General features: G+C 41.1%; 2 protein-coding genes across 5 annotated transcripts in view; one reads left to right on the top strand and one right to left on the bottom strand.

The window, feature by feature from the left end:
• The window catches only part of LOC140483867 (acylamino-acid-releasing enzyme-like), a 60,836-nt gene extending 47,064 nt beyond the window's left edge, over positions 1 to 13,772 (bottom strand). For 2 of the 3 annotated variants that reach the window (XM_072582645.1, XM_072582646.1), the window contains exons 1-5: positions 13,694 to 13,772; positions 6,315 to 6,444; positions 4,486 to 4,612; positions 3,743 to 3,833; positions 1,209 to 1,284 (exon numbers count right to left, since the gene is read on the bottom strand). In XM_072582645.1, the coding sequence (XP_072438746.1) occupies positions 1,209 to 1,284; positions 3,743 to 3,833; positions 4,486 to 4,612; positions 6,315 to 6,444 (424 nt within the window). In that variant the 5' untranslated portion in view covers positions 13,694 to 13,772. The other variant, XM_072582647.1, reaches the window with a different exon arrangement.
• Positions 13,773 to 13,870: 98 nt separating this feature from the next.
• The window catches only part of apeh (acylaminoacyl-peptide hydrolase), a 76,968-nt gene continuing 74,206 nt past the window's right edge, over positions 13,871 to 16,632 (top strand). The window contains exon 1 of one of the 2 annotated variants that reach the window (XM_072582643.1): positions 13,871 to 14,128. In XM_072582643.1, coding sequence (XP_072438744.1) covers positions 14,117 to 14,128 — 12 coding nt within the window. In that variant the 5' untranslated portion in view covers positions 13,871 to 14,116. Of the gene's footprint in view, positions 14,129 to 15,024; positions 15,240 to 16,632 lie in introns of those variants that run through there. The other variant, XM_072582642.1, reaches the window with a different exon arrangement.

Here is a 16,632-nt window from a genome sequence, read left to right as displayed (position 1 = left end):
GACCTGAAGAGAAACAACAGATATTTCTACATTAAATATGTAACCAAACCTTTCCTGAACCTTGACTGGAAACACAAATTATATAATTAAAACAGCAATAGAGTGTGTTATATACCACAATACCATTGCAGACAGGGTTATAAGAATAAATCTTGCTATGTTACTTTGCAAAATTAAGCACCCAACAAATGCATTCAGTTAGCTGACTCTATAATCTCTACAATGCGTATTCAGTGAAACAAAACTGTTCCAGCTGAAACTAGTGAACTCTAAACCGGTTGAAACACTCCCTTAACAGAATAAAATATACCACGTTGCTTCACAAGCTGATGACAAAACAAGAGTCAAGATTAGAGTGGTGCTGGAAAAACACAGGAGGTCAGGCTGCATCCGATGAGCAGGAAAAATCGACTCTTTGGGCAAAAGCCCTTCATCAGGAATGACGGGCATACTGATGAAGGGCCTTTGCCCGAAATGTCAATTTCCCTGCTCCCCAGATGCTGCCTGACCTGCTGTGCTTTTCCAGCACCACTCTAATCTCCACTCTGATCTCCAGCATTTGCAGTCTTCACTTTCGCCTGAATACAAAATAAGATGTACCATCAAACTACTTAAGGAAATCTTAAATTAGATGCCCAAAAGCCAGGAGAGTTAGGTTTTAAGGTTTTTTTCTCAAGGCGGAAAGCAAAACTCAGACACGAGTGGCGTAAAGATCATAATCTAAAGCTCATGGCCTCAGCAGCTGGAAGCACAGGATTGAGGATACTTGAAAATAAGGATGACAATGTTAAAATCAAGACATTACTTAACTCAAGACCAACATTAGTCAACAAGCTCAGGGCTATCAGGTGAACAGGACCAATTCAAGTTGACAGAATATGGGAGACTAGACAGGAATGCACTGAAGTCCAGACATAGCAAATGCATAGATGGACATTTAGATGAATAACAGATGAGTTGAAAATGTTCAAAACTGGACATTGTTAAAGAATTGGAAATAGTCAGTTAAGACTTTGACACAAATAGGTGGTTTGTGATACTAAAATTGCAACAAAAACTGATTTAATATCAAACTGCTGCCAAGGAAGGGAATGGAATTAAGAAATGCAGACCAAAAATGACCACTTTAGTTTTACCAACATGTAAATGAAAATGTTTGCTCATCACTGTGTAACTCCCATTCGAGAACTGGTTGAATAATCACATACCATCTTCATACACTTTGCCATGCTTGTCAAGTACTGTCAGGTTTATGCACTTGTCCTTTGAGGTTTTGCTCCAGATCTGTGGAAAAAAATAAACCATTCAACACTGAGCGAAATGTGCCTATAGTTAAATAATTGTACACATTGCTTTCAAAATTGCCTGAAAATGTATTGCCACATTACTGAGGGCCCCCCCCATACTGGACAACAATGAAGATTACTAAGTACAACAGTACTTCAGAAGTTCTTCATCTTGATGTCATAGGGCAAGCAATCTGCACATAAAGATCACATAAACAGCAATGAGATGTACGATCAGCTTATTTTATTGGTGCTGTTTGAGAGATAAAGTGTTACAACAACATCTTTATCTTAATGCTCTTCCTTATGATAGTACCATGAGATAATTTACACCCAAGAGGGCATACTGCTATGTAAAGTAACCAATGTGAGACCTTTAAGTTTAATCAGGGGCATTCTTTTGACATATCACAGATTTTTGTTCGGAGGCTGTCCAAATCATGATAACCTGTCAGTGACTGGGTAAGCAAACATTTTGGATGCCTTGGCTTCTTAAATCAGTTATTTACAACAGTGTCCTAAACTGTGAGGGACAGTCCCTCTAATCTTGGAAGACCCTTGATGCTTCTGGTCTTCTGAATACCTGATCTGTAGGCAGTGACTAAGAATGAAGACACTCCGTATCTCAATACACTTAAGCACCTCTGACGGTGGGCCTACCAATCTCTAATTGACATTGATCTCCAGACATAGGAACTGTGAACCTGTCCACTGTTTAATTTGAGAGGGGTTTAATTGGCTGCCTCCTCAAAAATTGCTTTCCGGATGCAGACCTCATTATACATGTAGATTTGGACTCTTATTTCTCCAGACCTCAAACATGAGAATTCCACTCTGTTTGCAAGACGTTTAATATTTACTTACGTGCATTGTGTAGTATTTAACATCAAGAGTTTGCAAAAGGCACAGGGAGTCCTATTTTTTCTTCAGCATGAAATTCTGTGTGTTTCAGGTTGATTTTTAAGGCCTGAGGACAGCAAAGCATACACACTGACTACATTTTAGATGATGAGTCCTCGAGTTTGATTGCTGGATTTTATCATTCAGATGTCTGAGATGTAAGGGTACACAAAGAAATCTACGGTATTTGTTTCAGTTTCAGTTTGATGTAGAGGTCATCCTTTTTCTATAATGGTATAGTCTCCTGACATGACAATTGATCATCCAGTCGGTGTCAAAAGAGTTCATCTAATTTAATTTTAAGAGCATAATTGGTTACTTGATGGAGCAGAATGGTTCATTCTTGACTCTTATTTCCAGCCTTGATTCTTCTTGAAAATTCTGAAATCAATTAAACCAAACCTTGGGCCCAAGTTGTTAAAAATCAAGGTCAAAGTTGATCAAGCCTTCAGAGTACGAAGTACATCATTACTGTTAGATCTCTTTTCTTTTACAATTTTGAGTGAGTCTTTTTTTCCCCCTGAAACCTACACAGGTTATTCAGCATCATGCAAATTTACAATTACAATTGAGTAAGATTCAGACAGCATCAACACAATTATAAACCTCTTGGGTCAAATGGTCTATACATTTATAGACCACTTTTATACATTTTATAAAAATTATCTTCTTTTCTAAAACTAATGACTTGGGTTGCATTCAAATCTAAGTGCTAAGATGGCTATGTACCTTAACCAGATAATGAAGCTTCATGCAAACCTATACAGTGAATAAGTGGGCTACTTACTCAAGACAGGCATCAAATCTCAATTAGGCTCAAGACTTTCCATTTTCCTAGCCCAGAGTATTTAGATCAAATTTAGATCTGGACTAAAATCAGCTAACACAATGCAGACATATTGATCAAAAATAGGAACTCTGCACTCTATCAGACCCAGTATCATATCAAGGAGTGCATATATAAAGCTCTCCTAATAGTTTAATAAGTTCTTAAAAGTAATCTAATAATTGTACATGTTGCTCATACATTATGGCAAGACAATTTCTCAATTCTCCAACTCTTCCCCCATAACATCACAAGAAATCCTATAATTGCGATCTTCACTGCAATTTTGGGGTTTTTACAGCTTTAGAACTGGAGGCAAGAGTATCTCAAAGATATCCCCAATTAGTCAAAACAATGAAAAAGTGTAGTGGTCAAATCAACTGACTGAAATGTGCCCATATTACAGTTAAATAATTGTACACACTGATTTCAGGAACTCTTTACTTAAATCAAAATTGAAAATTTACTTGCACAAGTAGTTGTCACTCTGAATGAAAGCAAGAATCAAAAGATTCTGTGCACAGGAACACTAGAATGTGTACAGCCAAAAAAAGGCAATTGTGCTTAGGGCAACTGAGTGGCAAAGAAGGCCTGAAGGGCCAAAAGACTCCATTCCTGTTTCTACTTTAGTTTGTATATGGAGGAGGTATCAAGCATTCTCGTCAGATTCTTTCCAGCCGCTTCATTTCTCTCTCTCTCACATACACACACAAATCCATGATACCGTTACCTCCAGATATTGCTTTTCTTCCCCCTTATTATTGGTATGCCTCCTGAGGACAGCTTTCCGAGTGCCAGACGGCGAATCTCTATTCATCAATCTGAGAGTTAAAGTTTAAAATGTTGTTAGACTGAACATTCAAACTTCTCGTCTTCCAGGGTAAATTTGCAATCCAGCCAGTTAATATTTCAAGTTAGGCATGCCATTCTAATATAATAAAGAACATCAAAATACTTTAAAGAATCAGTAGAATTAGATCGAGACTTGCTTTATTCCTTCATTCTCACCAATGACACAAAGGCAATAAACTGACCAATGTATAAGGAATTACAATAATTATGTCATTAAATCAGACACAAGGGATAGCACAAAATTATAGGAACTTACAACAAGGGAAGTGGAGCCAATTCTGGTTCTTTGAAGGAGCAGGTGTGAACAGCCCCACATTTTCACTTTTCACCCAGAACTCGACGTTTGTCATACCTCAAGCACTTGTTCAACTACCTTTAAAATTACATATGGAATCAACTTCCAACATCTTTTCACTATATCATTTAAGATCCTGACAACTTAGTAAAAAATGGTGAAGATGTTTAATTCCAATAATCTGGACCTGTTGATATTAACCAGCATGGTAAGTTATATCGTAGCTCCCTAGATGAAACATTTCGGTTAAGCTGGCCAGAAAACAGCTTTTATCAACAGTCGACAACCTCTTGATCTCTGCAAGTCACCATCCTGGTAATACTCACTCGCCCCGTAATTCCGTACATCTTCCTGAAGGGCCAGCATATGCAATGGAATTTTCATCACAGAAAACAACATACTCTCGACACAACTTCATCCACTCAGCTCGCTCCAGATCTCTCTGGGACCATTCTGCAACAGAAATTAACTTCCATGATTCCCCATCAGTTCATGGCATGAAACTACAAAATGTCTCAACAAATACAGGGAGTGGCAGGGAGAAGGAATAGGTCCTTCAGTTTCGCTGTAAGAATATAGGAACCCAAATAAGTCACCTGTAACTGATTTACAAGTGACTTTGAGAGAAGCAGAGACAGACTTATCGAATAAGACCAATCCCCTTGACATGAATTCAAATCCAAGACAAAAGTACTTTTGAGAAGTACTGCATTGGCATTGCTGTCAAACTGTTAAACCTTTTTTCCTCAATAGACAATGCTCCTTTAATTAATTGACATCACTAAATAAATTTCTACCTTAAGATAGACAAACTCTTTACAAGAATCCATCTAGGCATGTGATAATTTTGACCATAACGTCCTACCTCACTTAACCTTAAAAACTACAGAAATTGATAATAAAGTATCTCCATTTTTTTCTGCACTTTGTAACCCCACCATGCTCTCTCAAGCACCTAAATGTCAAAACAGGGGAAGCTAGGAGTAATGGAGACACTCATAGAAGGCATGAGATAATCCATTTGCTGCAATTTCCCTACGAAAATATTCAGTTTGAGATGCTAAACCTTAAGTAAATTTTATAATGAGATAGCTGGAGCAAACTAAAAGAATCTTATTTTCTGAACATTACTTTTAACAAATTTGTACTGTATAAGTAACACTTACATAGAAGAATTTTCAAAATTTCTCAGAAATAGCTGACACAGAAAAGGCCTGTCCTTAGTTACTGAGAACATTAAGATGCAATCATATGGCATTCACAGAATCAGGATGGCTGATTGATACAAATAGGATTTCATGGCTGATCATTCTTTTTAGATTAGATTACTTACAGTGTGGAAATAGGCCCTTCGGTCCGAACAGCAACCCACCCAGACCCATTCCCCTACATTTACCCCTTCACCTAACACTATGGGCAATTTAGCACAGCCAATTCACCTAACCTGCACATCTTTGGATTGTGGGAGGAAACTGGAGCACCTGGAGGAAACCAAATCAGATTCATTAACTCTAACTTTACAATTTGACAGGTTATATTGTATACTAACAATGATTCTATTTAGTATTGTTTGATGTCATTGCTGTGACTGAACAGAACCTTTCAGAATCACAGAATCATTAATGTATAGAGGTAGTCATTCAGTTCAACATGTTTGCATGAGGAATGCCTTTACCGCCATTCTCCCACCTACTTTCCAGAGCCCTGCATATTGTTCCTTCCCAAATAACTGCCTAATTTCCTCAAGTGTTGCAAATGTCCCTGCATCCATTATACTTTGTGCATTTCAGACATAAATATTCAATGCTCTCTCTCATATCGTTTTTGCTTCCTTTGAGAATTACTTTAAATCTGTGCCTGCTTATTGTCAATTCATTCAATTACAGAAAGAGTTTCTCCATCCCTACACTATCCAGACCCCTCATTATTTTGGGCTGCCTCTATCAAATCTCCTCTCAGCCTTGCTTTTTCCAAAGAAAACAGTCTTCACCTCCCCTTTCTCAAGAATCTTTACTCAACTGTTCAAAAACAACAGAGCTACATGATACTATGCAAAACCTATCTATTGAATTTTAGGGACAACAAAGAGAAGGCACAATGTGATCAACACATGCACTTTGGTTTACCCCTTATACAATCAGAATCATGACTGTACCTGAGTAGATGTTACAGTATTTTCCCCCGTGCTTCAAAGTAGCTTGTGGTCCAATGCAGCCTTTCAGTGGAGTTGGGAATTTGCTGATTTCTTGGTAGATCCCAGCAATCTCTTCTGAATCAGTTATCATCTCCAATAAAAAGCAAGACACCCCTTTTAATCAGTTATTCTGCATGCCAGAATTAAAATTGAATGACAAATATAGCAGTTACAATTTAAACCCTGTGTTGTATCCTAAACTACAAGCAGAATTAAGATATTGTTAAGTTCCTATTTACAAAGAGTTGATTTTTTTTCTACCTATAAAGTTCAACATTTGTGATGTGTCATGTCATGGTTGCAGAAAGTGTGGACTCCTGGATATTACTGTGATCCAGAGCAAATGTTAAAAGTACAGATCTGAGAAGGCGCAGGGAATCTCTTGTGGACTCAAACTGTAAGCCTCCCTCCTCATTCATCCTGGAGATTGTTCCCGTTGGTAGTCTGGAATAAAAAAAACCTCTTCCAGACAGTTTAGTTTAATTTTAGTTATCTCCTTTATTTACCAATAGCATCACTGTTACAGAATAACACTGATACCTTTAAGCTAAACTAACTAGGTTCTAATAACCCAGGAGAGAAGGATATTAGCTCTTCAAGAGCTCTAGCAGGCTTCTCTGTCCTACTGTTACAAACAGGCTTCCTTTATACAAGAAGTTTACAAAAAACACTGCATGTTCTTAATTAAACAGATAACAGTGAAAGTCAATAATTCATAAGGAAGAGGAGTTAATTGACAGATCTGTGTGCGCTTGACAGATCACTCCTACAGGCCTTGAGCTATTCATCAGGAGGGAAAAACAAATCCAGCCAAGTTAGGCGTCTGCTGGTGAGATGAGTCCCTATTATAGAGATGTGCCAGTCTAAATTAAGTGGGAGATGTCATAAGGTAACCTTGCACAGCTCGCATGTCAGATACAAATTTTTATTTTAAAAATATTCTTTATTCATAAAACATTTTGATGATCTGTACAATTGGTGGTGCCATACATACGTATACATTCCATTTCGTTACATTCAGAGATTGGAATTAATCATTCATATATACAGGTCTATATGTTCACCATCCATATATTTAGCTGAGGCGAAAGCGGAGCCCACTGACTGAGTGGGCCCCTTGTTCTTCTTTGGCAGGCAGACATTACACGGTGGTCTTTCCCCACCGCGCCTTGGCGGCAGCTGCCCCAAGCTTCAGCGCGTCCCTCAACAGGTAGTCCTGGACCTTGGAATGTGCCAGTCTGCAACACTCAGTCGGGGTCAGCTCCTTCAGCTGGAAGATCAACAGGTTTCGGACAGACCAAAGAGGGTCTTTCACCTCCAGGCACAGTTGATATTTGTCTCAGTGTGCGTCCTGGGGAACAGACCATAGAGCACGGAGTCCTGCGTCATGGAGCTGCTCGGGACGAACCTCGACAAACACCACTGCATTCTTCTCCAGACATCGTTTGCATAGGCACATTCCAGAAGGAGGTGTGTGACAGTGTCGTCTCCTCCACAGTCGCTTCGAGGGCAGCGTGTGGTGAGGCAGAGAGTCTGGGCGTGCATAAAGGGTCTCACAGGCAGAACCCTTCTTACCACCAGCCAAGCCATGTCTCAGTGCTTGTTGGAAAGTTTTGGCAATGAGGCATTCTGCCAAATGACTTTGACAATCTGCCCAGGGAACCACTTGACAGGATCCGCCCTCTCCTTTTCCCGAAGGGTCTCAAGGATACTATGTGCTGACCACTTCCTGATGGACTTGTGGTCAAAGGGGTTTTTCTTCATAAATTTCTCGACGAAGGACAGGTGATACCGAACAGTCCAACTACTTGGAGTGTTACGCGGCAGCAAGGCCAGGCCCATCCTTTGCAACACTGGGGACAGGTCGAACCTCAGTACGTAGTGACACTTGGTGTTTGCATACCAGGGATCCACGCACAGCTTGATGCAGCCACACACAAAGGTGGCCATCATGGGTGAGGGTGGCATTGGGTATGTTTTATCCCCCCATCGCCCAGATCGAGTCCCTTCAATCCCTGGCCATCTTTGATCTCCATACAAAATGGAAGATGGCCCGGGTGACTGCGATGGCACAGGTTCTGGGAATAGGCCAGACCTGTGCCACATATAACAACACTGACAGCGCCTCACACCTAATGACCAGGTTTTTACCCACGATGGAGAGTGACCCTTCCATCTGCCCAGTTTCTGCCTCACTTTCCTGATACGCTCCTCCCAAGACTTGGCACACGCTCCAGCCCCCCCGAACCACATACCCAGCACTTTCAGGTGGTCAGTCCTGACAGTGAAGGGGATGGAGGATTGGTTGGCTCAGTTCCTGAAGAGCATGGCCTTGCTCTTGCCTCGTTTGACCTTGGCCCCTGAGGCCCGTTCGCACTGGTCACATATGCACACGAGTCTGTGCACAGACAGTGGATTCAAGCAGAAACCGGCAACGTCATCCATGTACAGGGAGGTCTTAACCTGTAGGCCCCCGCTACCAGGAATAGTCACCCCTCGCAGGCTCACATCCTTCCTGCTGAACTCAGCAAATGGCTCTATGCAGCACACAATTTTTTTTTTAATTTCAAAAATATACTTTATTCATAATAAATTGTTTTACAAAATGACTTCTTAGCAAGGAGGGCAAACTTTTGACCATAAGATGGTTTACTGACAGGTTGTGTCAGAACCTCTTCAATGTTAGCTTTAGAATAATTGTTAAGATAAAAAGCAGGAGTCTGCTCTTAGCTTAAGCACTGAACCATTTGGTACCTGAAGCTGAAATGTTACCATAAGGTTGAATGCTAATTGATTCATTCGTCTTGAATTAAACATGCTTTCTTTTCAGGATTGTGATTCAAATTCAAATAAGACATAAGATCTGATTTGATAGAATTGACAGTGGGACAGTCTGTAAGGTCTGTAGAATAGTCTGCAAGAACAACAAGTTAGTTAAAGCTTCATCAGTATTACCTTTTACAGTCATGATTTAGAGATGCCGGTGTTGAACTGGGGTGTACAAAGTTAAAAATTACACAACACCAGGTTATTGTCCAACAGGTTTAATTGGAAGCACTTGCTTTCGGAGCGTCATTCCTTCATCAGGTGATTGTGAAGCGCACAATTGTATGACACAGAATTTATCGCAAAAATTTACAGTGTGATGTAACTGAAATTATACATTGAAAAATACCTTGCTTGTTTGTTGAGTCTCTCATCTGTTAGAATACCATGACAGTTTCACTTCTTTCATAAGTAAATCACAAAACTTTTTTTTAAAAGTTACATTCTCAGGTTAACTATAACAATTGGTGTCAGGCCAGATAAAATGTTGAAGGTGTTCGCCCCCTATGTCCTGTTGTGTAAGCCATAATGTTTAGACTGATTCTAATCTAAAAAATGAATTAACAGAGTTTTACATGGATTCATGCAGTTTTTGAGCAAAGTACAATGTAACTCTGCAAGTATAAATTCACCCCACAAACACGTGTGTGTGTGTGTGTGTGTGTGTGTGTGTGTGTGTCTGTCTGTCTGTCTGGGGTGGGGGGTGTTGAGTATCTGTGAGAGAGAGAGTCTAAAGAGGTCTAAGCCTGTGAGAGAGTGCCTGTGGGATTGTGTGTGACTTTAGTCTGTAGGGGTGTGTGTGTGAATCTCGGGGAGGGGGTTGTTGTGAGAGTCTGTGAGAGAGAGTGTATATGTGTGTGTGAGCGTAAAGGAGTCTAAGCCTGTGAGAGGGTGCGTGTGAGTTTGGGAGTGTGTGTGACTCAACGTTTAGATTAGAATCAGTCTAAACATTATGGCACAGACAGGGAACCCTGGGCGAACACCTTATCAGGCCTGACACCAATTGTTACAGTTAACCTGAGAATGTAACTTTTTTTAAAAAAAAGTTTTGTGACTTACTTCTGGAAGAAGTGAAGCTACCCTGGTCATTCCAACAGATGAGAGACTTAACAAACAATCAAGGTATTTTTCAACTTTGTACCTTTTACAGAGTTTGCATTTCATGACCAGTAATGGCTACTCAAAATCATCATAAAGTCTCAAAAATACAATTAAGTTCAATCCATAGCAAGTAGAGTCATAGAGATGTACAGTATGGAAACAGACCCTTCGGTCCAACGTGTCCATGCCAACCAGATATCCCAACCCAATCTAGTCCCACCTGCCAGCACCTGGCCCATATCTCTCCAAACCCTTCCTATTCATATACCCATTAAAATGCCTCTTAAATGTTGCGATTGTACCAGCCTTCACCACATCCTCTGGCAGCTCATTCCATACATGTATCACCCTCTGCGTGAAAATGTTGCCCCATAGGTCTCTTTTATATCTTGCCCCTCTCACCTTAAACCTATGCCCTCTAGTTCTGGACTCCCCGACCCCAGGGAAAAGACTTTGTCTATTTATCCTATCCATGCCCCTCATAATTTTGTAAATCTCCATAAGGTCACCTCTCAGCCTCCAACGCTCCAGGGAAAACAGCCCCAGCTGTTCTGCCTCTCCCTGTAGTTCAGATCCTCCAACCCTGGCAACATCCTTGTAAATCTTTTCTGAACCCTTTCAAGTTTTACAGCATCTTTCCGACAGGAAGGAGACCAGAATTGCATGCAATATTCCAACAGTGGCCTAAACAATGTCCTGTACAGCCGCAACATGACCTCCCAACTCCTGTACTCCATACTCTGACCAATAAAGGAAAGCATACCAAATGCCTTCTTCACTATCCAATCTACCTGTGACTCCACTTTCAAGCAGCTATGAACCTGCACTCCAAGGTCTCTTTGTTCAGCAACACTCCTTAGGACCTTACCATTAAGTGATAAGTCCTACTAAGATTTGCTTTCCCAAAATGCAGCACCTCACATTTATCTGAATTAAACTCCATCTGCCACTTCTCAGCCCATTGGCCCATCTGGTCCAGATCCTGAATTTAATTTTCTACTGGCTTCAGTAGTCACAGTACTAAAATGGTCCCCCCCTCTCTCTCTAGCATCCTTTTGAACTCTCAAGTCATGGACTTGTAACAGAAAAGATGATTTTCCTTCTGTGTCTCCCTAGCTTGCAAGGGGGCAATATAAATCCATTATAATTGATAGGACCTGACCGTCAACTACAATGCTTTTGATGATACAGAGTTTCATTTCGAAGTCAGAATGGTCATTAATTTCACAAGAGAACAGCCGTGAATGTTATCACTAGGTGTCCTGTTTGCACAGATTCACTGATGTTAAGGCAAATGTTCTTAATTATCTTAGAGCACCCTGTTATCACTTGGTGAGAACAGATGCTTTTATCTTTTGCCTAACTTGGGTTCCCCCTTTTTCCGTGGCCCGACCCTCCATGCTGGTCTATTTTCTAGTGTGCAGCAAATGTGTTCTATAATTCAATATTACATTTTAGTCTAAACGTTCAGGACAAGTTTTAAGGCTATACAGACTTTCTCACAAACATGTTGTACTAATTATCTGCAACGCAATCAACTTTGGCTAGGAATTAGTGAGCTGCACGCTAAACTATACACTACAGCACACTGGGATGGGGTAAATTACCTGGACATTTATTTCAGGAGACAATCATACCACTGAGAATAAGGTCTTCTAGTTTCACCAGGGAAAGAGAGTGAGACTACAAATGAGGCAAGGTAAGAGGGTCCAGGGGACAGATGTCTCCGCCTTTGCAATTGTCGAACAGGTTTGAGGTTCTTTCAGCTTGTTTAAACAAGATTGAGTACAGCAAGTTGGATGAGCTAACCACCTATCGCACTGTAATATCATACGGGAAGTTATTCAAGTGGGGGAAGCAAATTGCAACGTAGTGGTAGCACAGTACAGTTTTGTGGTGGGGATTGGTATTTCTACAATGCTGTGTTACCCACCCAGTGCTGGGGTCTGAGTCATCAGCTTAGGGCTCGGAAAGGAACCTAGAGTGAGATAAAGACAAACCAATCATTGTAGTAATAGAGAGAAAAATAAGACAGGAAGGGAAATGAAAGCAGTTTGCATATTCAGTAATAAGTTTCAATCAAGAAGTAGCACCTGAAAAGGCCATAATCCCTGGAATCAGTATTAGGGAACTTACACTAGTACTGGGGAAAGTGGGTCTGAAGCATGTTGCATTTATAACATGTAAAATTCCTGATTAATGTTTACTGCCAAGAATTATCAAAAATTTCAATGTGATGAGCTGAAGAGAAAGAAATAATAGAACAGGGAACTATCACAACATGGAAAAATATAGAAAGAATAGGTTGCATCAATGCAAGAGGTCAAAGAAACTCTACTGCCATTTGTCCAACAAATACATCCATTTGGCAGAGGGAAAGACAACAGCCTGAAATTCTTATTTAGGATTATTCTGTTGTCATGAACTCTGGGAAATTATTTCATGTATGTAACAAAATCATAACGTATCCACATTTTGGATTTACTAAAATTCTAAACAATAGTAAGTGACACTAAAATCCCAAAAGAATATAAAATAAGTTGCAGAAGATAATTTACATTCTTATCTGGATTCTCTTATAACTTGCAAAATCTAATCTTTGTTTTAGATTAGATTAGATTAGATTCCCTAGTGTGGAAACAGGCCATTTGGCCCAACAAGTCCACACCGACCCATTTCCCTCTGACTAATGGACCTAACACTATGGGCAATTTATATATGGCCAATTCACCTGACCTGCACATCTTTGGACTTGTGGGAGGAAACCGGAGCACCCGGAGGAAACCCACACAGTCACAGGGAGACTGTGCAAACTCCACACATAGTCTATAATTCAGCTCGGACTGTAACAAGAAAGTAGTTCAACACCTCAATTTTGGAATGTTTGCAGCAAATGACACACCCCTTACAAAAGAATAACCATAGATAACACTTGGGAATTTAATTACAAGCTATTACTTAATGAGTCAGTAAAATAAAGACAATGTTTCAAGTCTGGTATGACTCTTCTTCAAAACTTATTTATTTAATATTTCTTTCCGTCACCATCTTAAACAAACAGAATTATAGCATGGGAAGAAAGGGGAGGGACATCATTCAGACTGGACCAGAATCAACTATCCTAAATTTTTTTGGGCAAAAAAACCCCACAACAAGCATCATTACAAGTCACCAAAATGATGGGACCTTGGATGTGACAAAGAAGTCTTGTAAAGTATAAACAGACATCTAACTTTACACCACATACAAACATCCTCTGGGCTCTATTACTTCCGGTGATGCGAAAACACTAAAAAGTCAGAGGAGTGGTGTGGAATCCTCACAATCAGCAAGAATGATCTCAACTGACACAAGGGGCTGTACAATTATCAGCTGTATGTATGTATCTATCCATTTGCAGGCTAAACACTCACTTTCTTAACTCTTTGGAGAGGAATGACAACTCAAACAACCGACAGCTCCATCACGTGTCCGAGATACCCACTGCGGCTGCGCCAACCGTCACCCATGACATCACCCACCGGCGGTGGAAGGCGGGGCTAACCGTTGGACGTTCCCACCAGTCTAGCGGAAGGGGTGCCGTCGACAGCCGACACCAACATTTCGACATATTCTCACTGGCACTAGAACTCGACCATACTTCCAGCAGTAAAGTTAGACGGAGTAAAAGTGAATGTGGTGTCAGCGTGAAAGACATTGCTGAGTTGCTGCTCATTGAATGCCGTGAATAATCCTTATCTCCCCTCCATGTCTGAGCGTTGTTGATACATTCTTACCCTTCCCTGGGTCAAGGAAGAGGGGGGTCCACAGTGGGCTGCTCGGTAACCATAGAAATCATGGCCTCAGAGGTAAGAGAGAGAGTGAGAGATGTGGAGTGTTTGGACTGTTCCATCTTTGATCTGCAGCACCTTTGATTTGGTTGTGGGCGAGGAGTGTAGTCGGGATACGGGGGGGGGGGGGGGAGAACAGGTCGCTTCACACCCAGCTCCAGCGGCCCAGTCCCTCATGGGGCAGCCGGCCGTTCACTCGGCGGGGAGAGGAAGGCAAGGAATCCGGGATCCACCTCCACCTGCCCCCGAGACCAGCTCCTTTAAAACGGGCGGGAGTTCAGCCTCTTCCCTGAAATTCCAACCCTGGCAATATCTTTGCAAATCTTTTCTGAACTCTTTCAAGTTTCACAACGTTCTTCCTACAACAGGGAGGCTAGAATTTCCCCCACTATTTCAAAAGTGGCCTAACCAGTGTCCTCTACAGCTACAGGATGACGTCCAACTCATGTACTCAATGCACTGACCAGTGAAGGCCCTTTCGTCCAAGTTATTGATACAAATTGTAAAATAATGAGGCTCTTGCACTAATCCTTGTGGCACACTACTCTTTGCAATCTTGCCAACCAGAAAAAGTCCAAGTTAGCAAATTTGGTACAGAATTGGATAAGTGGCAGGAAGCAGCGGGTGATGGTAGAGAAATGTTTTTGAGACTGGAAACTTGTGTCCACTGGCGTTCTGCAATGATAACTGTTGTGGCCCTTCCTATTTGTAGTATATATATATATTATAAAAACAATTTAGACTTGAATTTAGGAGGGTTGTTCAGCAAGTTTGTGGATGATAAGATTAGAGGAGTGGTGAATTGTGAGCATTAGATTGCAAGATGATATGGATGGGCTGGTTAGATGACTGATCAGTGGCAAATGGAAATCAACCCTGGTAAGTGAAATGATGCATTCAAGCAGGACAAACAAGAGATTGGAAGGCAAAAGTGAGGACTGCAGATGCTGGAGATCAAAGCTGAAAAATGTGTTGCTGGAAAAGCGCAGCAGGTCAGGCAGCATCAAAGGAGCAGGAGAATTGACATTTCGGACGTAAGCCCTTCTTCAGGAAAAGAGCCGGGAAGTACATGAACAGTGGACTTCTGCAATCAGAGAGGGACCTCTGTCCATGTCCACCAGACACTAAGGTAATGGGTAAAGTAGATAAAGTGATTAAGAAGGCAAACGAGAGTTTAGATTGATTAGATTCCCTACAGTGTGGAAACAGGCCCTTCGGCCCAACGTCCACACCAACCCTCCGAAAGGCAGCCCATCCAGACCCGTTCCCTTACATTCACCCCTGACTAATGCACCTAACACTACGGGCAATTTAGCATAGCAAATTCACCTAACCTGCACATCTTTGGATTGTGGGAGGAAACCGGAGCACCGGGAGGAAACCCATACAGACACAGGGAGAATGTGCAAACTCCACACAGACAGTTGCCTGAGGCGGCAATTCAACCCGGGTCCCTGGTGCTGTGAGGTGTCAGTGCTAACCACTGAGCCACTGTGCTGCTCCATGGCCCCTTTAAGATTAGGGAACAGTACAAAATGTTGGTTAGGCGATAGCTAGAGTGTTGTGTACTGGAATCCATATTAAAGAAGGAATATGATAGCACCAGAGAGGCTGCCGAGGAGACTTATTGAGATATATCTTGGATTGAAGAATTTTATTTATGAAGAAAGATTGGATAGATTAGGTTGTTGTTCTTGGAGCCGAGGAGCCTGGGGGAGGATGCGATTTGAGATGTATAAATTATGAGGAACGTAGAAAGTATGGACAGGAAAAAGCATTTCCCTTTGGTTGTGTATCATTGACCAGGAGCCATAGATTTCAGATACGCAGCAGGAGGTGAAGGTGGAATCTGGAAATCAATGCCTATAAGGACGATGGAGGCAGAAATCTCTCAACGTTTAGGAAATATCTAGATGTGCACTTGAAATGCTAAGGTTTACAAAGCTATGGGTCAAGTACTGGAAAATGGGATTATGATTTTGTGGTTGTTGTTGTCTAGTGTAGATTTGGTGGGGAAGCATAGGACCCATACAGTGCACAAAGACTCCATTCAGCCGATTAAATCTGCAACAACCCTCTGAAGAACATCCTACTCTATCCCCATAACCTCACATTTACCATGGTTAAACCATTTAACCTGCACATGCCTCGATACTGCAGTACAATTTAGTATGGCGAATCCACCAACATGAGAACATGCAAAGTCCACAACCCTAGACTGTCACCTAAGTTCTTAGGATCAAAGTGTGACTGTGGAAGCCAGCAACATTACCCAGTACAGCGATTGAACTCATGATTTTGTTGTTATTAGTAGCATGCTCTAACCTTTTGAACTGACCACAATCACTAACAATATTACTTGAAACAGCTTCAATAAATTTGTTAAATCTGTTTTCCTTCTCTCAAATCCATGTTGATTGTGCTTGATTACCTTGAATTTTTCATAGTGGCCTGCAGTAATGTCTTCAATAGCTTCTACAACAATATTTAAAGTTGTGAAAAGTTGGAACAATGGAAGCACT

The sequence above is a fragment of the Chiloscyllium punctatum genome, chromosome 12, assembly GCF_047496795.1.
Source record: "Chiloscyllium punctatum isolate Juve2018m chromosome 12, sChiPun1.3, whole genome shotgun sequence".
Taxonomy (NCBI): domain Eukaryota; kingdom Metazoa; phylum Chordata; class Chondrichthyes; order Orectolobiformes; family Hemiscylliidae; genus Chiloscyllium; species Chiloscyllium punctatum.
Note: the sequence above shows the minus strand (reverse complement) of the source record. Positions and strands in the feature narration are given on the sequence as shown.